This window comes from Falco peregrinus, chromosome 3, assembly GCF_023634155.1.
Source record: "Falco peregrinus isolate bFalPer1 chromosome 3, bFalPer1.pri, whole genome shotgun sequence".
In the NCBI taxonomy this organism is placed as follows: Eukaryota; Metazoa; Chordata; class Aves; order Falconiformes; family Falconidae; genus Falco; species Falco peregrinus.
Genome location: NC_073723.1, coordinates 50,396,946 through 50,420,851, shown reverse-complemented (window position 1 = coordinate 50,420,851; position 23,906 = coordinate 50,396,946). Strand labels below are relative to the sequence as shown.

The 23,906-nt window shown below is 35.0% G+C and overlaps 1 protein-coding gene across 5 annotated transcripts in view; it reads left to right on the top strand.

The window, feature by feature from the left end:
* Window positions 1–23,906, top strand: part of SNTG1 (syntrophin gamma 1) — a 358,597-nt gene that overhangs the window by 305,885 nt on the left and 28,806 nt on the right. For all 5 annotated transcript variants that reach the window (XM_055800561.1, XM_055800560.1, XM_055800563.1 and 2 more), the window contains 3 exons: window positions 902–973; window positions 16,120–16,272; window positions 22,203–22,295. In XM_055800561.1, the coding sequence (XP_055656536.1) occupies window positions 902–973; window positions 16,120–16,272; window positions 22,203–22,295 (318 nt within the window). The remainder of the gene's footprint in view (window positions 1–901; window positions 974–16,119; window positions 16,273–22,202; window positions 22,296–23,906) is intronic.

Below are 23,906 nucleotides of genomic sequence, written 5' to 3'. Positions count from 1 at the left end.
TGTGTTTATTCTGTCTTTTGAGACTGAATAATTCTTCTCTTTCCTTCGTGCTTTTTACTTGGAAGTTTTTTTTACAGATTACTGTGATATTGCCTTAATTCTTTCCTTACTGAATATATTCATGTATCCCTTTCATATTTAAATCTTAATTCTTACCCTTGCATGATTCTTTTGGACTCTTCTATTTATATAATTTCTTGTTTAAAATAGTTGCTTAAAATTAGTACTGTTAAAAACAACTGACAAATCCTAAGACAAAGAGGAGGAATAGACTATGCAAATCTTAGCTTGTTAGAGTTTAAGAGTAGATTAATCTTGGTAAGAAAACCCCAAAACATATATTCGTCACTGTTGTGTCTTGTTAGTTTTTTCCACTGGATTTCAAGGCATGTGGAGTTAAGTGTCTGGGCATTGCAAGGTTGGAGACGTTAGTTTTATGGATTTACAAACAATGTAGGTGACTGGGAACAAATTGTGGCATGCAGTTTCAGGGAGGGAAGTGGTAAGAAACATGTCTTTATATTAGTCAAGGCTTTGTGAGAAGATTTCAAGGGCTGCATCCTCTCAAGATGTTAATACACCACTAGGACCCAGGGGAAGCCTCATCATTCAGCAGAGCAACCTGCATGCAAAGGCACTGCGTTGTAAGCGCGGGACAGGCAGGATGCCTCTTAAGCACTGCTTGGGTGGAACAGTCCGGTCCCTTGTAGTTATTGCTCTGAGGCAGTGCTTGGTCTTTCTGTATACACTATACTGGATGTTAATGGCTTAGGGATAGATTTTTATTTTTTTAAATAAGCTTAATTCTTGAAATAAAAATAACTTATTTTCTTTTCCTGTTTGTTTTATTTGTGCTTGCTTCTTTTCTTTTTTTTTCTTTTTTTTTTTTTTTCCCTCCAAGGTCACAACCTGGGATTGGACACGAGCTGAGAAAACATTTTCAGTTTATGAGATAATGTGCAAAATTCTCAAGGTATGATGAGAAAGTATAAAATAAATTACCACTTTGTCAGACCAGTTGACAAGCCAGAGCATAACACTGCAGCTGGAAACTGTATGTGACCACCTTGCAGAAAGAGATCCATTTTTTTCCCTTTGAAGTCAATATCAGAAATCCTGGCATCTGTAGATACAGAGCTGAAGTAGAAGGCATGGCAAAATTGGAAGTAAACTAATTTTGAGCCGGAAAGTAGTTTATTTCTTCATAATGTTGTGTGAGTTTTATAGCTTTACTTTGATGTTACATTTAACCAGTATAACATTTATTTTCCTAACTGAGGAGTGAAAGAAATAGTGATCAATTTGGTTGCCTTCAAATATGTTGATGCAATTAACAGTCGCTGCAATGTAAGATTTCACTAAGACTGAGAGCAGAGACCTTAAAACATGCAATACTATTCTGAAAACTTTGTCTTATTTTTTCCAATTTTTAAAATTTTCCTCAACTGTAATAAATGGGAAGAGATAATGAAATATATTTAGAAAGTTAAAGCTATGAGTAGCAAATTGAATAGGTATATTATTGTACATTGTAGTGAAATTTTAATTCTGAATTCTTTCAGAATTAATATATGTGGTCTTCTCTCCATTTTAAAAACAGTGAAAAATGGTTTTCCATATGCTCAGCATTTCTCAATCTAAAACATCAGGAGAGGAAGAGGAGATGAAAAAGATATTAAAAAAATTGTTTCTTTTTTTCATCTGCTTTCCTGTGTATGTTGGTTTTGGGGTTTTGGGGTCAAAATTATCTAAAATGTAATTTGGTCTTCATATTTTAAAAAAGTGTTTCCCATTGGGAAGATCTTATACTGACTTATGTGCTACATTTCCTAGTTTTTACATGTCACATATGTGCACTATACTTCCCTTAGGGAGGCAGATTAGAGATGGAACAGCTTAATAAAATTCAGAAACTTTTTTACATCAGAGGCTTCAAAAATAAGAAATCAAATTTATAGTCTGAGAAAAACCCTCTCTGTTAGCAATCTGGAACAGAAAAGTGAAAGGAGCTCTTTTATTGCTGCACTGGCTGTGAGGTCTGGAGTCTTCATCAAGGAGTAAAACATTCAAATGCAACACATCCCATCACTGTGGTATGTCCTTCAACGATAGTTAAAGTGTGTGTGTGTGTGTGTGTGCGCGTGTGCACGCACGTGTGTGCATGTGTGCATGTGTGCATGTGTGTGTGCGTGTGTGTGTGTTACAAGTTCAGTGTGTGCAAACATTGACTCTTCAGTAGTGGGCCTGTAGGAGGAGAATTAACAGGAAAAGTCAGTCACCCTGTGAAGACATTGCACTGAGGGCATAATATGAACAACACTCTACAGAGCACTCAGGCTTTGAGAGAAATGAAAAAATCTCATTTGTGATGTGCACTTCTCTTTTTTTTCCCCCTTCTTTTTTTACTGGTAACCTCTAATTACTTCAGGCATAGAGCCTGGAAAACTGTAAGAACCTAGGTGGTTCTTCTCTTCAAAGTAAGCAGTTGGAGCCAAGACTATTATTCCTTTTGATGTATGCAAAAATTTTATTAATAATGTTTGAAGAGAAGTGTATAAAATCTATGCCATATCAGTTTCTGTAACTTAAAGGTACTTCTTTTAATTTCTTCTACTATTTTCCTTTGCTGATACTCTTCTCATTCACTCATGTTTAGCCATTTTTTTCTTTTTTCCCCTTCTCCTTTATCCCCTATTCTTGTATACCAATTCAGGGATTATTTTCTTTTTTCCACTTTCAGCCATGTAGGAGAAATTAATTACAGCCAAGGAGACAGTCCACAAAGCAGTAAAACCTGAACCAGTGCCTTCCTGGCACTGTTGTGTGGAAGCACAGAAAATAGTATAAAGATGCTGTTTTTTCTTTTCGTCCAGCTCTCCAAACTGTGTGGGAAGAGGTGTAGATCCTCCATTCTCAGTCTGTATTAACAGAGGATGTCCCAACAGAGAGGCCACTCCAGTTTAAGTGATACAGGAATATAACTTATGTTCCTCTATCACATTATTCATATTCAATTATTATTTTATTGTCTGTAAACATAGTCAAGCTTATAAAGTGTTGGAAAGTTTCAGATGGGTCCTTTAGCTGACTAAAACCTGTAAATGGTAAAAAATGGAGGTAGAAAAATCATTGCAATGAAATTACAGCTTCTGACATTGGAATATTAATCTCCACCACACTGTAGTTTTCTACAGCAGGTACAATAGGACTTAACCATGGTTTCACTAGATATAAAAGCAAGTAAACCCAAGAAAACCAGCTTGCCATTACTACTACTGCACTGAACCCATGCAGAGACTCTAGGTTTTAATTAGCCTTTATGCCAACATCATAAATGTCTCCATTTTAGCAGTGTGTGTTTCTAGACACATTTGTATAAGCCCCATGGATATTACTGAAGCAGATCCAACTGAAAAAATGTTACTTTAGTGGTTTTTTTCATCTTTAGACTTCTTCCCTTCTATAGTACCTCACATGCTACTTCCATTACAGATCTGTTTTCCTTGGAGAATGAGTTGAATGGCAAAAGGGCAGGCTAACGGGCTTTGAAGTGATTATATTCTCAAAGATTGATAGAATGATAGCTCAGGAAACCTAATGAAAAAAATAAGAAAAGAAACCTGCTCTTTTCTACTGCAGTGTGTTCCCTCTCCTGCACTTACTGTTCTTCCATGCTAGAGAGTGAGTTCATGTCATGCTTTGCAGGAAAATTGAGAAGATCGAATTATACTGTGTTTCTACTTCAGAAGAGACAATCACTTGTCATTGGGCAAAGATAAATCCAGGAAGATAGTAATGCCTCTTTGCAGGACAATACCATCATTCAGTGTCTCTTGAGTGGGTTTAGTTCCATGTTCTCAGCTAAACTGGATTGTTCAGTCTACGCATTTGCTAGAAGTAAATATCGTAGACTGTTCCCAGATGGTGGAATCCCATCTTCTGTTCTCTTAATTTATTTTAGAATGATCACTACCATGGATTTTGGGCCAAATGGACCATCTGGCACTCTCCCAAACAATTCCTGGTGTAGCTTGGGAGTTATCATGGGCAAATGAGCACTTTTAATGAGCCATTGCACATGACCACCCTGTTCTAGTGGATAAAGAGTTTCATGGTATGGATGTGGTCTGGTCCCTGCCAGATGGCTATAGTGTCAACAAACAGCCCCATACATGCTAAATTTGTTAGTATAGATATGGCTTCTATGACTAATACTTGAAGTAGAAGGACTTCCAAGTAATCTGTGCTAACAATACAAATTTGCCCAGGAGTAGTGCTTATAAATTAATGTTTCCAAAGAATATTACTTTGCATATTGATCAGGTGGTCGGGCATCCTGAGAAGCAGATTTATCATCTGCACGCAGGACTGAGTGTGTTGGTCTGGACTGCTGCAACACCTCCGTAGAGCCAGAAAGAACATGTGTCTTGGGTCATGTCTCCTTTGTCAAAATGAATTACTAAATGTTGTCTCAACACTTACTGATCAAAATGTATCTGCATTACATTGCTTGCTTAGATTGGAATGAGATGTTTCAACAACTTTTTCCATATTTAGACTTCTAATCATTAGAAACTAGGATGCAGCTTTCACCCAGGCATGCTGGTATTTTCTCCTGCTGTATGCTGGCAACTTCAGTCACTGTAGCCCGTGTCACAGGGACAGGACTAAATCTGTCTGAAAGCATTTTTTTCTCCTTCTTCCACTCCTTAATTCTGACTAAAATTCTGATTAACTTCACAAGATCAGTTTTGATTAGAGTGACTTACTACCTGAAGTTTGTCTTTTTAAATAGAATTGTAATTTTCCTCAGTTAGAGAGATTTCTCTAAGTTTCTCTTCATGACAGAAGTGCTGCAGCACAGAATATGAACTGCCTGATCCTACTGAATGCACATTAATATTTCAGTGTTTCAGTACAAGAGAATACTACCACTTCTGGTGACAGTAAAAACATTAAAACACTATATAAATATTAATGTCTACACCCAGCAGAGAACTTCACTGATTTAATTGTCAGGAAGTGCATACAGTACAAACATGTTGAATAAAACTCAGAACTCAGCTGCTACTATGGCCAATGTTTTCTTCACAGTGTCCTCCATGTATGGAGTGTGCTTTTTTTCTTTAAAGACCATTCCAAAGGCTCTGACTCTTCTCATGAACAATACAGGAAGCTGGGATGCCCTTTTCAATTTTTACAGTTCACTCAGCCTCAAGCACCTAAAAGGCAAGAATCTTCTGCACCTTAATCAGAGATGTCAGAGATTATTATGTGATTTATAACAAGCAGATTCATTTTTATAATAGTCCTCTAGTAAACCCGTATTTTGTTGTTATTGTATTCTTTTGCTTCCCCACCCCCCACCGCTTACATTACAAGGAAGAGGAGGAGACTTGCCCTAAGCAAGGCAGTGTCACTTAATATGATTTGTATCTTCTAAATAACCAGAAAGACCATTAAAATTTGAAGCATAAAAGTAGATTTTAAAAAAACTCTCTTTTGACTCTGTGAGAAACTGTTTTGTTGACATAAATTTAGCAAAGAAGCACTGATCCCCCTAATTCAATATTTGCAATTTTAGATAGTAAAGTATAAAAAAACACCCAAATGCTTACAATCACATTCATACACTACCAAAACAATACGAGATTATTAAAAAAAGTTCTACTGAATTTTTTCAAAATACCATGTAAAAATACATATCTCATAAGTATAAAGGTCTTCACTCTCAAGAATTTTGGGTGGAAACAATAATTTTTGACATGCAAAGTAGGTAAAGCAGGCTAAGTGCAAAAATCACATTTTAATTATATTGGATTAAATTATTCATTGTGAAATAATGGCAAACAGTGCAGAGCTATGTTTGATGTAAAAGGAACATTATTGAGATGCAAATAAATTAAAGCCTGAGGGGGAAAATACATAAATTGGTAAGTATATGAAGTAATTTATTAAAAATTCAATAGATCTGTTGATTGTGAGGTGGAAGTACCTTAATAGAGCTAAAATATAAGGCACAGAAGAACTCTTTAACCCTAAAAAGAAATAGGTAAAAAGAGAGAGAGTAGAATTCAAAGTCAGGGAAGTTCAAATTGGGAAGAAGTTATTAACTGTAAACGTTCTGATGATTAATGAGTGGAAAGTAAGAGAAGTCACCAGCTTTCAAATCACTGTGTTTTTATTACCAATTTTATTCAAACTGATTCCAGTGGGACAGTGACACTAGCATGTGAATGAAAATCTGTGTTCCATATTAAGCAGTTAGACAAGATAATCTAATGATGCTACTTCTGACATTAAAATGTATCTATGAGTCATTTTCAACAGAATTGGTGGTAGAATTTGGTATGAATAAATATTTCTGATTTATTCTGGAAGAATCTTGTTTCACCCTGTGCTCTATTTTGAGGGGTAAAGCCCCATTAACAGCCAAATAATCCCAGTGTCAGAACTGGTCAGATCTTCAGTACTCCAGAGAAGCAGGTGCTTATATCATTAGCTTCAGAAAGGGGCAGATGGCCTTGTCCTGTTCAGTACTTGAAAGATGGTTGAACTGTGTGTCTTTTAGGTACCTCATATATTTATGCTATCCAGTTTTAATGTGTGTGGTTTGAGTGTGTGCGCATGTGTAGGTGTATATGACTTACAAGATTTAAATATCTTTGATAAACTGGTAAAAAACTCAAATATTTAATCAATTTTTCCATATGAGGGGTAGAAAGAAGTTTGTTGTATTTTTCAGGTAAATTATGAGGAATAGAAAAGATTGCACTTCTCTGCAAGCATGTTCGCCTTGTTTACTTGAGTTACTAATGTTCTTCAGCTTCATCCAAGCATCTCCTTTTAATTGCTAGAAAATGGTTTCTGTAGTTCAGACACCTGCCTTCTATCTTCAATGTGTCACGCAAAAATATCTTGAGATGTACAATAAAAAGCTCACTTTATTCAGCATAAAACAGGAAACATATTCAGGTGTCAGATCAGCTCTGAAATGAAATGTGAGGGCAATTGTAAAGGCAATCTATGCTGGCAATATGTCAGGATGGTGAATCACTGATGTTTATCACTGGTATCATTTACGTCATTGCAGCTGTACTTGCCTTACTATATTAATCAGGACCAACTTGGTGTGTCAAAAGACTTGTGTTTCCTCCCTTATTTAGCTGTTAGTATGTGTAAAATCCTCAAATGCAGTTATGTTAGTTTTCCCACTTAAATTTCATGTAATTTTATTCTCCATTTCCAATAAGCCAACGATGGGAAAAGGATGATATAAAATACATGCTAAACTACTGAAAATGTTTATATATTCAGATTAATTTTAAAATTAATGCCGATAGACACAGAAACATATAAATTGATGGTAAAGAACATGTTTTGAGGTCTATTATTAATGTAGTTTGCTCAATGGCTGAGATTTGCATCCTGATATGATTCCACTAAAGTACTTCACACACAAAATTGCTTAGGAGGCATAAGTAATGAATCCTTTTTATGAATATTAATGCTGCATCCAGAGAAAAATAGATTTTCAGTCAGGGTTTAACCAGGTACCAGTTCTTAGAAAAAGTGCTAAACTGTTGAGCGTTTCAGTTCTAAACAGTTGAAGTAATTTTCAGCCTTTGGTTTGCCCCTTGTTTTAAATTTAAGAGTATTTGATGTCTCTGAAGAAAAGGGGACCTGTTCCCACCCTAACTAGAATTACAATTGTCTTACAAGAAAAATAGTAAAAGTCATAAATGATCTCAGTGTCTACTGGCATTCAGACCATCATTAAGTTGGCTTCAGTTACACAGTAAAGACAAATTCTCACTCCTGATGAGTCCATTGAATTTCCATCACTCAGTCCTTGTAAGCATAAGCTGGTGTGTAGCTGTGTCGGCCTTGCATAGAGGTATGCAGTAGGTGACCACACCTCTGGCCTGATTATCCTGGTCTTCTGTGATTCTATATGTGATGTCAGTTCATTTCTCTTCAACATGTACACAGCGATACAGTCACCAATCTGTGGTGTTAATTTGGATAAATTTAATGGGCCTTGGTTGTTAAAGGTGTTGATGTTCCTGTAACTGTACACATAAGACTTTTTTGAAAGCAAAGAGATGGTGTTATTAGATGCACAACAGCTGCCTCTATATAAAGTCTTGTTAAGTGTTTATTTGAATTGGAAAAAGGAAGGACAAAAAATACTTGAAATGTGAAGTTATTAAGTAAGGCTTTTTCTGTTTTGCTTTAACTTTAGAGAAGTTGTTTGGTTTTGTTTTTTTTTTAAAGGGAAAAAAAACCTACCTTTTTGACATACTTAATACAATGTTAGGACAGTATATACTGTCACCTTTTGGGGAAAGAACAATTCAGTTGTGTTGGGCTGGGGTTGCCGAACTCAGAGGCTGATCCTGCTTCCTGGAAGAAATGGTAAACACACAGAGGAAAAGAAAGAGATACAGAAAATATACATTTGAATGACTACTGCAATGTCTCTATTGGTTAAAGGCATCAGCTTTTCCTTCTAAGAAATTGCTCTGCTGCCTGTCTAGTTATGAGACAGACAATGGTGTTGCAACATCCTTGAAAGACAAAGACAAATTAAATTTTTAACATAAGGCAAAAGGAATGATGAAAAAGATCAGAAATAAGGTGTGAAATATAAATGTGGATATTGAATGAGGATACTCAGGAAAGACAAGTATATGTCTGACATCCCAGATATTCAAAATTTATCCAAAGTTTGAGAAGATTACCTTTCATTGACTTAATCAAATTAGGGCATTTCTCAAGACTGGAGTGATGCATTATTTCAGTAATTTATCCACTAATATGTTCTTATACATCAATTTTGGTAGATTTTTTGTGTAGCATTTTTATCTTATTTTCTGGTCACATGCATTAATTATTTGAGGTTTTTTTCCTGTCTTTCTGACTATAGCAATAATTAAATTTAGCATAAGATGTTGCAGTTTTATTGAATAAAGAATTTAGGACTATAGGTTTTCATGTAACAGTGATCACACTCTATTTTTTCACTGGATCTGTGTCCCGTTCCTCATATGAAATAGTTTGTTTCTGTCCTAGGGACAACTATTGAAAATTTACTTTGGTGCATTCTCTTCACAGTGGAGGTCTACATACTACTCTCAAAAGCCAGAGCCAACACTGAAACCAGAAATATTAATTTCCTAACAATTTTTTTATCTTCTTTTATGTTAGGATCTTCTTTTCCATAGGTACTTCTGAATTTTCTTCAGAACTCTGTAGCAAGTGCATGTAAAACACAATTTTTTACACATTTGCTGATAGAAATTTGCTAACTTGTTGATATCCAATACAAATGCTTTCACTGTGCTATGCTAACCTATTCTCAGCCAGCCATAATGTATTGTCAGGGTATTTAGGTAAGGATTTCTTTGGAAAAAGGGGAAAAAAAGGGGGTGAGGGAAGAGTACATAATGCTTTTATTATAATGAATAATCAGTTTGGTGGGTAATATTACAGCCTTTTATTTAATCAGATTTAATTCTTATTCTTCCAATATTTGTGTCCTTCATGAGGAAGACCTTCAAAAGACATTTTCCTACCTTTAAAATAAATGCATCTAAAGTTGAAAAAAAACCTCACAAAATACCAAAAACAACCAATAAAAATTTCACCATGTGAGAACTGTAAGACTTTTCTTCCACATAATTTCTCTGTCCACTTCTGTTTTAGGGTCAGGTGCTTTTTTATTTTCTTGAAGAGGTACATAGCCTCTTGAAGGAGAAGTAGTGTATCCTGTTCTCATTTTCCATGGCTAGTAGCAAAACAACCCCTAACAGCTGGGAAAAGTAGGGAACATTCTTCTCTTCCTATACATCATGTGGATGGAGCATGTTCAGAATGAAATCTTCAAAATGGTATCAGCCAAATTTTGCCCAGAACTGAATTTTTCAGTGAATCTCCTTTTTTCTTTTTTTTTTCCCTTCCAAGGGCAGCAAAAGTTTCTTCCCATTCCTGAAGCAGCTGATGCCATTCCAAAAAACAGAGGCCCCAGAGCAGCCCCAAAAGTAGTTTCAGGGGGTGGTTCTGCTTCTTTGTTTGTTTCTTTATTTTTAACATGGACAAACCAATTTCATTCTTTTTTCTAATTTATTTCACAGAACTGATTCAGCTGTTTTAATATGAAAAGAAGAAATATCCTCAAGCAGGCAACTAACATGGAAAAAAAACCCCAGCTACAATTATTTAAATTTAAGAAAGTTGTAAACAAGGGCTCAGAATGAAAAGATAGGATGACTCTTTAGCATTGCTATCTATTATCATTATGTTTACTTATCTGGGATCTGTTCTTAAATTTCTTTCTAATATGTTCTTAATCTCCAGCAGATTATGCTTCAAATTTTGGAGAGGTACAAAACCTTAATAACTCTCCAAAGCGATGATCAGCACATTTTTAAATCTCTATTTGTAATTACATTGGTCTCTGATTTCTTTTTAGCAGAAAATAATCCCCGATGCTTCTCTGGAAAGTATTAGAATAATTTCTTTCCCCAATAGATTAGACTGTTTTATGAAAATTTTGAAATTTTTCCTCATATGACATTAAAACAAACACATTTCTGTGTAGCAGTCATTAAGAAACAGGTACAGTTATGGCACTGGCTCAGGGGAAACCTGTGTTCAAACTCTTGCTCTGATTCAGATGAGGGTCTTTGAGACTGCATCATCTTTTAATCAGACAGAACAGGAAATTAATTTTCCTATTCAGTCAGAATAGGAAAGTAATTTAAGCTAAACTGCTGTATGTAATAGGTTACAAGGAATAAACATTTCTGTTTCTCTCAAGCAGTCAGATAGATCTTTCTTATGGAAATTTGAAACTGAAATTTATCCTGTAATAATAATTATTTTGTCCCTTGAGAAAACATTTTCATAAAATGTGGGCATTGAAAAATATTATATCCAGTTTTAGTTTAGCTGGCATTCTGAGTGTATTTACATGCATATATATATATATATACACACACACACTCAATTTCAACATTTTTCATATGATTTTTAACATTAAAATCAGAAGGGTCCAAATGAGTTATGTACAAACATGTCCATGCCTCCATGGGTCTTTCTTTCTTTATTACTTCATTAATGAGGATTTGTTGGAGAAGCAGTATCTTTTTTTCATTCTGGAGTGAATCTATTCCCTGCTGCCTATAAATGCTATTAGAACCATCTCCATAGCAACTAATGGTGATGCTCAAGAAAAGTGTTCCCAAATTTTCAGATTAAGTAGATCATTAGAATCCCTGAGAAAGAAGGATGTATATTTATGTGGACGGAGCTGATAAGTGAAGGGAGGCACAAACAGTAAAATAATCAGGGCACTGATGACAGCAAGTGTAAAGGCATGATGTGATTAATTTTAGTCACCTTGAAGTTATTGCACTCTTAAATTGATGGGAAAATGCTTTTATCTTCAGCTGATTGAGGTGCTAGGTTGGAATCTTGGTTATGATAGGACAGATTTCTTTTTGCGGGAATGTCTAAACTAGTCAACAAAGAAAACAGGTTGTGTTTGTTTCCTTATCTGTGTATTATTAAGAATTATTGTAATTAATATCACAAACATGACTAATTACCTAATTTTAACAGCTCAAATAAGGTCATCTCAAAAGCCAAGATCTATTTTGTCTGTTTAGGTATACAACTCTGATTAGGATGGTTTTGAACATTTGACATGAATTGTTTTTCCTTTCAAAACCAGCATTTGAGGTTCTGTCACCAAATTGCTCTGTGTATTACATATAACTTAACAGGTAAACCAGACTTCCAGATAGTTCTTGAGCACCTCCTGGGTAAAAATCATGCTGTGACCATGAAACTGGTAGACCTAGCTTTGTTTTCTATTGCACAGACTGTTGTAGAATAGAACAACCCAACTTTCACTGATATGGTAAATGTTGAAGGTCTCTTGCATCTTAGTGGATTTAAATAATAGCCATTATATGGGTAATGTATTCATCATACATAAAATGAAAAGGCACAAGTAATTGAAAAGGAGCAGTGCTGCTTCTGGAGAGCGCAGTCTTTCAGAAGAGAAAAGATTACCTTTGCAGAAGAGAAGGCATGTCACTACTTAGTGATAAAGAAGCATTCTGCCTTAACTTGAAAGGACCTGCCTAATGAGCCATACTTGGTTCCCTTAGATAAATTTATTGCTCTCACTTAACATGGACATCATTATTAATTAGGCAAGCAGGAGTCATACCATGCTGTCAGCAGAGATGCTGGATTACCCTGAAGCTGGGTGTAAGCCAAGGACTTTCCTCACAGCCCATCCTTCAGCAATCCTTCCAGTACGGAAGTAGCATACTGCTACAAGTTTTGTGACTGTTACTCTTCAGAAAATCTGTATTAATTCTCACTGAAAACATCAGGGGCAAATGGTACAGCTAATCATAAACAGTATGAAAGACTTCTTAAAAAATCAACATGAAATTGGCTCATGTCCATCGTTGACTAGTGAGCGATTATAAAAATACAGTATCATAGCCAATTCTTAAATGGGTGGAATGACATTTTATATTTTAGCTGAAATAACCATTTTGTAAAAGATAATTAATGAAGATTTCTGCTTACTCCACACGTGTTCTTGAGACTCCTAACAAATTTATCTTAAATTTGTGGAGAGTTTTGAACAATTCTCAGTTGGATTCCTAAGAAAAAAATTTGCTTCAATTTCCTACCTTTACAGGGACATTTGGATTTTAGCTTTGCCTGCATATTGTTTCCTGCAGTTATCCACTGTACAAATGGAAATGGTTATATCTATAAATTTGGAATAGAGATTTCACTTTTTAAATGTCTGAAAACAAATGAAAAACTAAAAGAAGATCTTGCAATGAAAAGAAACAGAAGAAGTACTAAAGGGAGCCTTGCAGCAATGTATTTCTACAAATAGAATGAAATACCACCAAGAAGGAAAGGGCTAACTATATGTATGTCAGAAATTTTTTAAAACTAAAGTACAACATTTACATATATTTGACTTGAATTTTCTTACCATGGACTTAACCACAGACATTGATATCAAAATCATAAGTACATACAATAGAACTAGTAAAAAAAAAAAATATTTTTGTGTGGAAAATTATTATTTCTGTGGAAATGTTGAATTTTGTTTTCATTCCAAGTAAGAATTTCACAAAATGTAAAAATGTAAATTCCAATAATAAATGAGTACATCATGTGTGTTGTTTTTCACAATATGAGGTAGTAGTTGAAATATTCTAAAGTTTGTGTATGTAAACCATAAGGGGAAATGCTACCTAGTATTGATAAGATCTTTTTTAAATCAAAATGTTCTCATTTTCATATATAAATAGCAAAAACACGGATTAATATTGTAGATCCCATTTAGCTCTTCTTTCTCTTTTCATTGTCTAGGTTTGATACAATGCTTAGTAAAATCCAGTACAATTATTGCTAGCAATGTTGATAATAAAATACACAAGCTTTTTTTTTAATCACTTGACTTCTGAGATTTTTGTGTTTTTAAAACACATTTTAATGGAGATCCATTTCAGTAAATCGTTTAACATTTCATTTTTCAATTTCTACATAAGAGCTCATCCCTTTTTCATAGCCAACATATTCTTCTCAATTGGAAAAAAAGCCTGTAAGAATGGGAGAGTCTAACAATGCAATTAAACCTTAACTGTGCCTGGGTAAACAGAGATATGCAGTCTGGAACCAAGCCCTACCACTAAACTTCCTCCTATTTGAAAACAGGGGCTATTACTTCAACTGCTTTAATGGTAGTGATTCCTGTGATCCCACATAGTGCCACAGTCTTGTTTCAAATGAGGTTTAAGAGTTTGGATTAGTAATAATTAGTTGTTCTCTACTGACTGTCGTCAAGACTAGCTGAAGATGAGTTCGAAGTAGTTTTAGTTTCTTCTGTGGTTGTAGCTATGAAGAACTAAAACCTTCCCTGGGAAAGAGATGTACCTTACACACGAGTTTTGTCAGACTCCTCACTGAGTAAGTCCATTTCATTATGGACCAACAGACCCATTCAATCAGGTGTAGCTCCAGGACTATAATGATTTTAAGACCCTGCTTAAGACCTGTTAGAGAAGTGCTGTTATACTAAACAAAGTAGCTTTTCTACCCAGGAGAAGTGAGGGCTGGCAAGTGCTTTTACTCATCCAGTTCCTGTTGATGAAGTTTGTGTAGTCAGGTGCTAGATAGTATGTTTTATGTGTTGCTACACATATCCACAAGATTATAAACATTCCTCACAGTGCTGCCGCTCAGTGCACTTTGAGGCTGTTTGTGCAGTAGAGCATAGGTGCCATTAGCAACATTATGACATCTTTTGAATGCTGGTCAAAATGTACTGTGAGCAGCATTGACATTTTAGTTTTAGCAGAAAGGCCTGAGTGGAAAGGAAAAAAAAAAAAAGAGACAAAAGTATTTGTCATAGCAAGTAGGCTATTGTTTAGCTACATCTAACTAGTTCAACTACGCATCCCTCTGAACACCTGGGGAAAAAGTCTGTGAGAACGCTTAATTTTTTTTGGAAATGCAGGTTTCAAGATCTAACAGCCTGTGTTCATTCTGATTTTTTCATCAGTGAGTTAGTGCTGTTGAGCTACTAAGCTTAGGGCTTGGTGGAAGTAAGAAAAGAGATTGTTCCACGGTGGGTGGTCATTTTGAAATCTGAGCAACTCGTACTTGTCATGGTGATTGCAAAGAGGGGGTATATTGCCTCCCTAGCTGATTCTTCCAGAAACTGTAAAGCAGTTCTGAACCAGGAGCAATTCACGAACATATGCTGTACTGGCTTTCTTGAGCAGGTCTGTCACATGTCTAGTGAATGAAAAGAAAGAGGAAAATAGTGTTTATTCTACCATTGCCTTCTAATAGTTTCATACAGATAAAATATATTTCAGTTTTATATGTTTCCATTCTCAGTCAGTTTAAGTTCCTGGTTCTCTGCTCCAGAAAGATGATTGAGCAGTGTAAAGTGCTATTCCAGCTTGTAACAGCTGATTATAGTTGCCTTGCTCTATTCAAATTGTGTATAACCACAAAGCAATGCTGTCTTGTGAGTCTCCTTTGCTGATCTCAGCTGTGCCCTCTGCTATGGGGTAGTATTGTAGAAATTGCACCCAGTCTACATATACCCAAATTACCAGATGTATTTGCAAGGACAGCTGGTGAGCTTGTGGCTTGAGAGAGGTGCTTTGGCATAGTAGGGGAAAATTTAATTAAAACTGTTTCTGCAAGTATATTTTTCACAAATTTCTGACACGTTGCGTGCCAGAATTGTAGCATAAAGCCTCCTGTATTAAAACAAAACAAAACAAAACCAAAAGCAAACATTTAAGACCATTTTAGTGATGGATTTCCTGGTTAACTTGATTATTTGAGTTTGTGCCAATTACAAATGCTATCAATCATTAAACATTACATATTTATAACCTGGTATCCATTGTGTGGTGTGGTGTTGAATGTAAAGCCAAAAGTAACTTCCCCTTCCAGGCCCAAAGCCAGCAACCTATCCACTGGCAGCCACCATACTCTCTAGTGGCAGTGTGCAGCTATAGACAAATATTATGCTGGATTTTTTAAGACACCAGAAATAGGAACTTGTTTTTTCCAGCCTCTATAGGGAAAATAGGACAGATGGACTCTTTATACTGTTTAAATAAAAGTCTTGCTTCATTTGGCCAGCCTTCTAGGGTAGGGGTGGGTGAGTCAAGTAGGTCAGAGAAGGTGTTATTTCTGTTCCTGTCTTGTGAACAGAAAGTGGATAGCTTTTATAGAATTTATCTAAAAATATAAGCATATAGCTGGAAACATTTCTGAAAAGTGAATTGCTAAAATACTGGAATTTATGCCAGATATGCTGTGTTGTTCTGTAGCATTCTGAATATAGGCATCCTGTTTAAAATTTATAGAAATGTCAATGTTTAGACCAAACCCCTAATTTTCAGTTCCTCAGATCTCAGTACTTACTACAGTGTTGTATCATTTAAAATGCCATTTAAAAATGCTAGGAGGTCTGAGACACAGATATTTTCAATTAAAAATATGAATTGATGTATGCCAGATTATATAACTTCAGGTTTTCATCAGGATAGTGATCTACTGGACCGTCGGAAACATGGCTTCAGTGTCCAGTCTGAATCTGGAGAAGATCTTTACTTTTCTGTGGAACTAGAGTCTGACCTAACACTATGGGAAAAAGCCTTCCAAACAGCAACTTTTTTAGAAGTTGAACGGATACAGGTGAGAACAACTGTCTTGATTGTTACCTTTTGGTATATTAACAAATTAGGCCTATATGCAATAATGATACAATTCAAGAAATACTCTAACTTCCTGCAGCTCTCAAATTATTAATATTTTATGTGTATAATTGCATGAAAACTTTTTTAGTGTTCCTGTACAGCTTGAAATCTAACATTCAGAAGAGATCACCTCAAATGCTAACTATCTATGTTGTACTCAGGTGATTATGAATTGAGTTATTGTGACTATAGGTGATACATATTTGTTAACTGAAGTTCATGGACAAAAAAGGAAAAACAATCTATAAATCAGGGGTAAAACCAGCTGTTTAGATATCCTTACATACTCTTTTTACATGCTGCTTTATTTGTTACTGGATAACATAAGAGAACTTTGCAGGAATGGCCTTTGTAATAATCAGGAATGAGAGCACATTGAATTAGAGTACTTACTGGATGCGAGCAAGAACAAATTGTAACTGAAATACATGATTCTTTTTTCACACTTTACTTGTTTCTTGTGTATGTGCTCAATTGTCGGGTAACAGAGCAGAGATGGATGACATTCAGGTACAGATTACTAGTGAATTATTACAGCAAAACTACATACCACAATGTTTAAAGACAGCTCTGTTTTTCTCACATGACCAAAAAGTCATCTTTTTTCGATTTAAAATAAGAGGGAAAAAACACCCACCACAATTATAAATTACCCAATTAAACTATAATTCACCTAGTTGATGTTCTAATCATAAAAAATACATGTGGTTGGAACAGCTTTAGTTGATATTGCCATGAGTTATTCTGTATATACCCCTACAAAAGTTGTATTACCATATCAGCCTGTGCAGGTATTGGCTAATGCTGACTTACCCTGCACTCATTTTCTGCATCCTTCTGCAAATGCAAGTACTGACAGGTGGTGTTTTGTTTGTTTGGTTTTGTTTGGGTTTTGTTTATTTAGAGGAACGGTTAGTTAGTAAAATATTAGACTTCTGCCCTATGAACCAACACATGCAGATGGACTGAACTTGTATATACTAATGATGATCCCTGTTGCAAAAACTACACTGCTGTCGGTTTTAATGCATATTACCTTTGTTGGAGCAGGAGTTGAAGAAGGTTCAACTTTTATCTTTAAGTTCATGCACTCTGCTACCTTTTATAGGAACTATTCATACCTTTTGAACTCTGATTATGCTGAAAAATGTAAATGTAGTTTTTCTATATAAAAATTGCAACATGTCCTCTGCTTCTAGATATTTGAGATTCTTTGTCCTTCTCATATAACTGACCGCAACATTGTAGAAGCACTGCTGTGCCATCAGCAAAAGAATATACAGCAATTTTCTTGAACAACTTTTATCCCAGAAGCCACTTCATATTTCTTCTACTCTAATGTTGGTTCATGCTGTAGCATTCCTACTTTAGATTTGTCTCTTGGATTTTAGAAGTACATTTATTCAAAATTGCTCCCATGTTTCCCAAAAAGAATTTCCCTCATAATCTTAACTTCAAATTAATCTTAACCTTTTCACCTCTTTTCACTCTGCTGATGTTCAGAGTAGCAATTATGAACTCGAAGTCATGATTTCCTGAGATTGGTTATAGGAAATTTGTGAAGGTGGACTAATAAGCTTCTCATTATTATTATTGTTGTGTAACTCACACTTACAATTTCACCTTTTTTCCTTTATTTTCTTGCCTCGTTTTCTGGCTCTCAGTTTGAAAAAAAAAATACTAATTTTTAATAGAACTGGTCTTGGCCTCCTCATTTTTCTTTCATCAATTGTTACTGCTTTCATCCACCAATTTGCAGACTCAGACAAATCTGGTTTGACTAAGTAATGGTATAATTTGTCTCCAACAAGTTCTTTCATTGCTCTGTGAGGAAGAAAGTTGACAAGTTCAAAATTAAGGTATCGACTGTACATTTTATATAAAATTGTGGTTTATGTAATCAAATTCATATGAAAGTTCATATTCCATGTGAATGATAATCCAGGTGTGTGCAGGTTTGTCTTACTATGAAACCATGTAATTCTGAAAATATAACTGCAGTTTAAAACCGCCATTTACAATTCTTCAAATGTGTTGTGTGCTATTCCATAATAAAACAAATAATAACAGAGTTACTCAGTTACAAGTATAAATTGACATTAATCTCAACAAGAGGATACTCAGGGCCCTATTATGATGTTATTCTAAAGAATACATCTGAATAAAAACATATTTTAAATGCCTTACTATAAATATGTACTATATTCTGTTTAAGCCTAAGTCAGAGCTTCTGTTAGAGGTATATCTAAACCAAAAATTAGGCATTTTTTTTTTGAAAGAAAAATATAAGAAGAGAGATAGCCAAGTTGATACCAGTTTAGAAAAAAACTTTAGTTGAAATGGAGAAACTTTTTCTGTACTGTCTGTCTCACAGCATTGTTACGAAGAATCTGAGACTACTATAGGTTGTATAATGATTTGCAATGATTGTCAGGTTCTCTTTGTTTTCTTGTTACTTTATGCTAAAAATATTCACAATTTCCATCATGAATATTTTTCTTGCTGTAGGTCTTGTTTGTATTGCAGTTGTTTGTTCCCTAATATAAGGATTATTGTGTGAACTGCTTTGTGTTACAGTACTTTAACATTTGTCCCCATCGAAGTTGAATCTGAGTTCAAACGTCTGAATTAAATCTTGAACTTATAGTATGGTTTCTCTTAGCTTCAGAGGTAGCTTACTCTAGGTTTACAAGGTGTCTTTCTTTCCATAATTTAAACTGTGTATTGAGGGAACAGAATCTAAGGAACAACTTTGAGTTGTCTCCTTCTGCCCCTGCCTGACCTGCTGAATTATGCATAAACCAAATTTAAGATTCTGTATTCTGTAAGAGAACAAGAAGTGAGTGCTGACATTTCTTCTGCTTCTTTTGGGAGGGGGATGCTTCAGTTCTGCTAAGGTTTTAATGATGTCTGTGTGAGAAATCAGCAACCAAAGTCAAACATCCACAATATATATTATTAATAGTCACTTTTAATGATTTAAAGTGTTTGTTAAATGTATAAGAAATTGTAAATTATCAAGTCTCCTGGGAAGAGTATCTGCAATTTTGTTTTTTCCAAATGTCTGAATTAAAAGAAAAATTAAAGAAATTAAAGATGAGAAAAATCTTAATAGCATTTATGAGTGTCTGAAAGTTCACATTCCTACTCTGACTTATGACCAGAATCATGTGCAAGTGCATGCAACACATGCATAAAGCAAGGGACATTCTTCCCTAAAGAAACTAGAGATCCTTTTGTTATTCTCAAATTTTTGCTTCTCAGAATTGTTTGGACATCATGCAATACATGGTCCAAGGGCATAGACTGCTCTTATGTATAAGTAAAGAACAGGTAAAGAATCAGCTACTACTGGTGGTCTTCACGTTACAATGCAGTTCCTTCCTACCGATAATTACATTGAGCTGAACTAGATGCTATTTCTCCACAAACTGTGCACTGTCTTTTGTAGAAAGAGCCTTCAGCCCGGGAAGCAGGTTGCTCTTTCAGCACAGCATTGAATCAAGACTATGTCCTGTTTCTCATAAATCTTAACTTCTCAGTGAGCCTAATTAGCCCAGGCACAGTGCTGTGCTTAAGCAGAGGTAACTGTGCCAGCTCAGCATGGTGCTGCAATGCGCATTGTAGGTTGACCTCTGGTGCTGAGGTGGGAGGTCACGAGTTAGACAGCAATAAATATTTTAAATCTGATATACTGTCTCCTTGCCAAATTTTATTTCTCAGTAAAGGTTCTATGTCTGTTCTAAATATCTTGGAGGTCTACCAATAAAAATGTAGTTTATATCTTGTAAGAAGTTAGCACGATAATTCTACAGAACTGTACATTTTTTTGCTTTGCATGCAAAACCTGGACATTTTTGTATATGTGAATTCATTAAGTAGTAAGTCACCATGAAATATAATTTTTTACACTCTTTTCTTCTCTTAATGAGATCTTGCCAAAGGCAATATCCTCTCATTTTCTAACACTGATTTACGATCAAAGTTTACATATTCATAGCAGTTTTGTGCTGTAGCTGCTTAAAAAAAGCGCCACTTTTATTTGCTAAACTAAACACAAATACCATCTGACCGCAACACTGCAGAGCTGAATCATTGATTTTGTAATTAAAAATTTTTGGTGTTTATGCATTATTAGTTATAATGACCAACTGCACCTCTATACTGTAGGAATTCAGATTTTATACATGTAGTGAAGTACATAAAGTTCTTTCAGTGTTGGAACCTACAAGGACAGACCAGTCACTGTTTTCCACCTCAACAGCAGCAGCAGGAAACCTTTCATTTACTGACAGGCGGTTATAGCTTTTGGACACCTTTGGTGGATCAGACAGTAACATTATTTACTGTTACTCAGCAAGAACACAAAATCATCTTCTAATGTGCATGTCGTGGATTGTTTTAACTTCTGAGTTATAGATGGCCATGCTTTGTCTATAGACTGGCTTAAACACTGCTCTTGTGCCCTACTGATAACTAAGAAGTGTTCTTCAGCTTCAGTGATGGATATCACTGTGTTTGAAACCTGGATTTTAGAGCTCCAAAGTGTGTATACAAAGATTAACCAACAAGTGTTTGTTGGTAGTTAAGACCTGATTTGATCAATAAAACTATCAGTCAAATATTTCAGTTCCAGAAAATAAATCTATATTGAAGTGTAAGAACATAAAATTTAAAATAACCAAAGAATTTATATAGCTATGAACTTTTCCATGTTCCTTCACTACAATGTCTATTTCAGCTCTTAGAAACTGTTAATAAGCCTTTCAGCTTCTTGTGTTCTGGGGAACACCATCTAAAACCCAAAGAGCCCACCTAAATAATATGTAAATGAAGGCATGTGATTTATCCGTGATAATCAAAATGCCAAAAGTAATAATACATACTTTTGTAACACTGATAATTTAATAAATTGCATTTTCCCCATGTTTACAATTTATATTTTGGTTCTTTGACATATTATAGATCATATAAGTCCGTTCTCATTTCATATACTTAGTGGCTACAGCAACATTTGAAGAATACAACTGTATTTCTTTTAGTCCAGAGAGTAAAATTTCTGTAAAGTAAGAATGATTTCTTTAAGAAACTTAGATAAGATTTGGATTATTTTTTTTAACATATTTTGTGATGAAAAATACAAAATTTGTCAATTTGTACCTAAAGTCAGCCTTCAGGCACAACAATAGTTTTGATCCTGAGAATGACACTAAAAGATGTCTCACATCCTGCATTGAAGTGGGGTGTTACAGAAATAAATAGATGCATAGATTTAAAAACCATAGAATGAGAGTCTTTCAGAATTTCAAGGTTTCTCATAGAAACCTTTGAGATTTATTGGTCCACTTGCTGAAGTAAAAAATATATTTCATATGATTACATCAGGTTCTCCATGGTTTGAAATGTTACCCTTTTCACTGAGATTTAGGAGAACACAAAACCACAATAAACAGCATACCAAATAGGTATTTTACAAATGCATTTATGTTTCCCTGAAAATCTAAAAGGAATACAGCAATGGTAGAGGAAGTTACTGGCTACCAAAACAAAGAAGAGTTTGAAAATAATGAACCTTCCTTTTAGCAGTTGTAATTGGTAAACCACCGAGGCAATTGTGATTCTAATTTTTTTTTTCTCTAATAAAAGCAAATACTCTTTTTACAATACTTAGAAAACTTCATCACTGATATAAATCCTTTGATTCGAAGTACACTGGCAATAAATTTACACACAGATGACTTATTTCTAAAAATAATTTTTATATATATTAACATTAGAATAAAGTCACAGAAATACTGGTCCTAGAAAGGATTTGAAGAAATATGTACTGTGGTAACTACCTTTTCTGATTGTTTTTTTTTTTTACAGTGCAAGACATATGCCTGTGTTTTGGAGAGTCATCTTATGGGACTTACCATTGACTTTAGTATGGGTTTTGTCTGTTTCGATGCTGCCACAAAGGTAAAGTCCTAAGGCTTATTTCCCTACATTATTATTCTTCCTCATGATTTCTTATATTTTGGGATGAGTAGTACATCCTTAAAATGTATTTCTTTATGTTATCGCAACAGATCATCTATTGTCAAACCTTTCATGCTTTAGTTTAAACTTGGGGGGTTATTTCTAAATGATGTGAGAAGTTGCATTCTGTTAAGTGCTTGGTAATGAAAAGTCAATACCAATAACAATCTGAAACAAACATCAAGTCTTTATTCTTTAATTTCACACAAAAGCCCAGACTGTTTCAGTTCAACGTTTCTTTCACTGGTGCATCCTTGGTTTTGAGAGGAAATGATCTCATTTTCAAGCTGATCTGTGAGTTTTGAAAAGAATCTGCCTTTCTCTTCTGCTGTTTCATGGGTGGGAGTGCATGTTGTTACAGAAATTCTTAGTTTATGTTTTAGATATTTTCATTCAGGTGTCTGTAAAAAGAGAAATCAGCCATCGTTTGTGTCTCATGCTTTTCCTGTCAGCCTTAAAAAAGCTCAGTACAGCTGATGAAATTATTTGCTATATCAAGTGAATGATATGGCATCAATTTCCAGATTTTATTAATGCAAGTCCAAATCTCACTAAAATCAATGAGACCCTATATATGTGTGCATTTGTACTAATTGCTGACCAGTACTAGGATGTAAGCAGGCTTTATTGCTACTATTTAACACTGCTATTACGGGAGAATATGAAATATTTTTTCTGAGTTACACATCTCTACAATACCCATTTGCCTTTGAGATGCTGCAGCATTGCCACCAGCAATTGCTGAAAATGCCCTTTTCTCTCCAGAACATGCTCCTATCCTCTATCTTAAGTCAACCCTTCCCACCACATTACTCCACTAATCAGAACCCTTTTATTCTTCCCACTCCATTTTACATTTTGTTCGCACAAGATGTGTTGAAATTGAAATTCAGATATTTGTGCATACATACTTTTTTTTAGGCAAATAATCTTGTATGACTCATCAGTGAAATGCGTGACTGTCAGCTTTGGTGGTATTACACAAAAAATCAGTGCAAGAGAATTAAAGTGCAGTGGCTCAAAAAAAAAAAAAAAAAAAGTGTAGGTTTCCCCCCACCCTCTAATAATATTATAGCAATGCTTTTGTGTAAAGGTAGGCTGCATCTCCTTCACAGTTCTTGCACATCTCATTCTCAAAAGACTTCGGACACTTTCAAAGCCAGTATCTGTGGTACAAGCATACACCACATTTCAGGCAGCAAAGCACAAGCACAACTGCCTTCATACATGTTACCATGGCTGCAGAGTTGTGATACCTTTGTGGTATGCTTTTGATATGTCCTTAGAACATGTACAGCAGATGTCTAGCCAAAGGAAGAAGCTCTAGTAGAGATATACCTTTACTATCTTGCTTTCTCCAATAAGTCATTGTGCCTTTCCAGTTGTACAAAATTTCTGGAGACATCGTCTTGGTTAACACTATTACTTATAAAACATATTCACCTTTGCTCTCACAAATAGATTTTTTCTTTCATAGCAAAGAGCAGAAAAGAACATTTCAGATATTAAAATTGACTACTGATATACTAAGGCAATTGTTAGCGTTGCCAG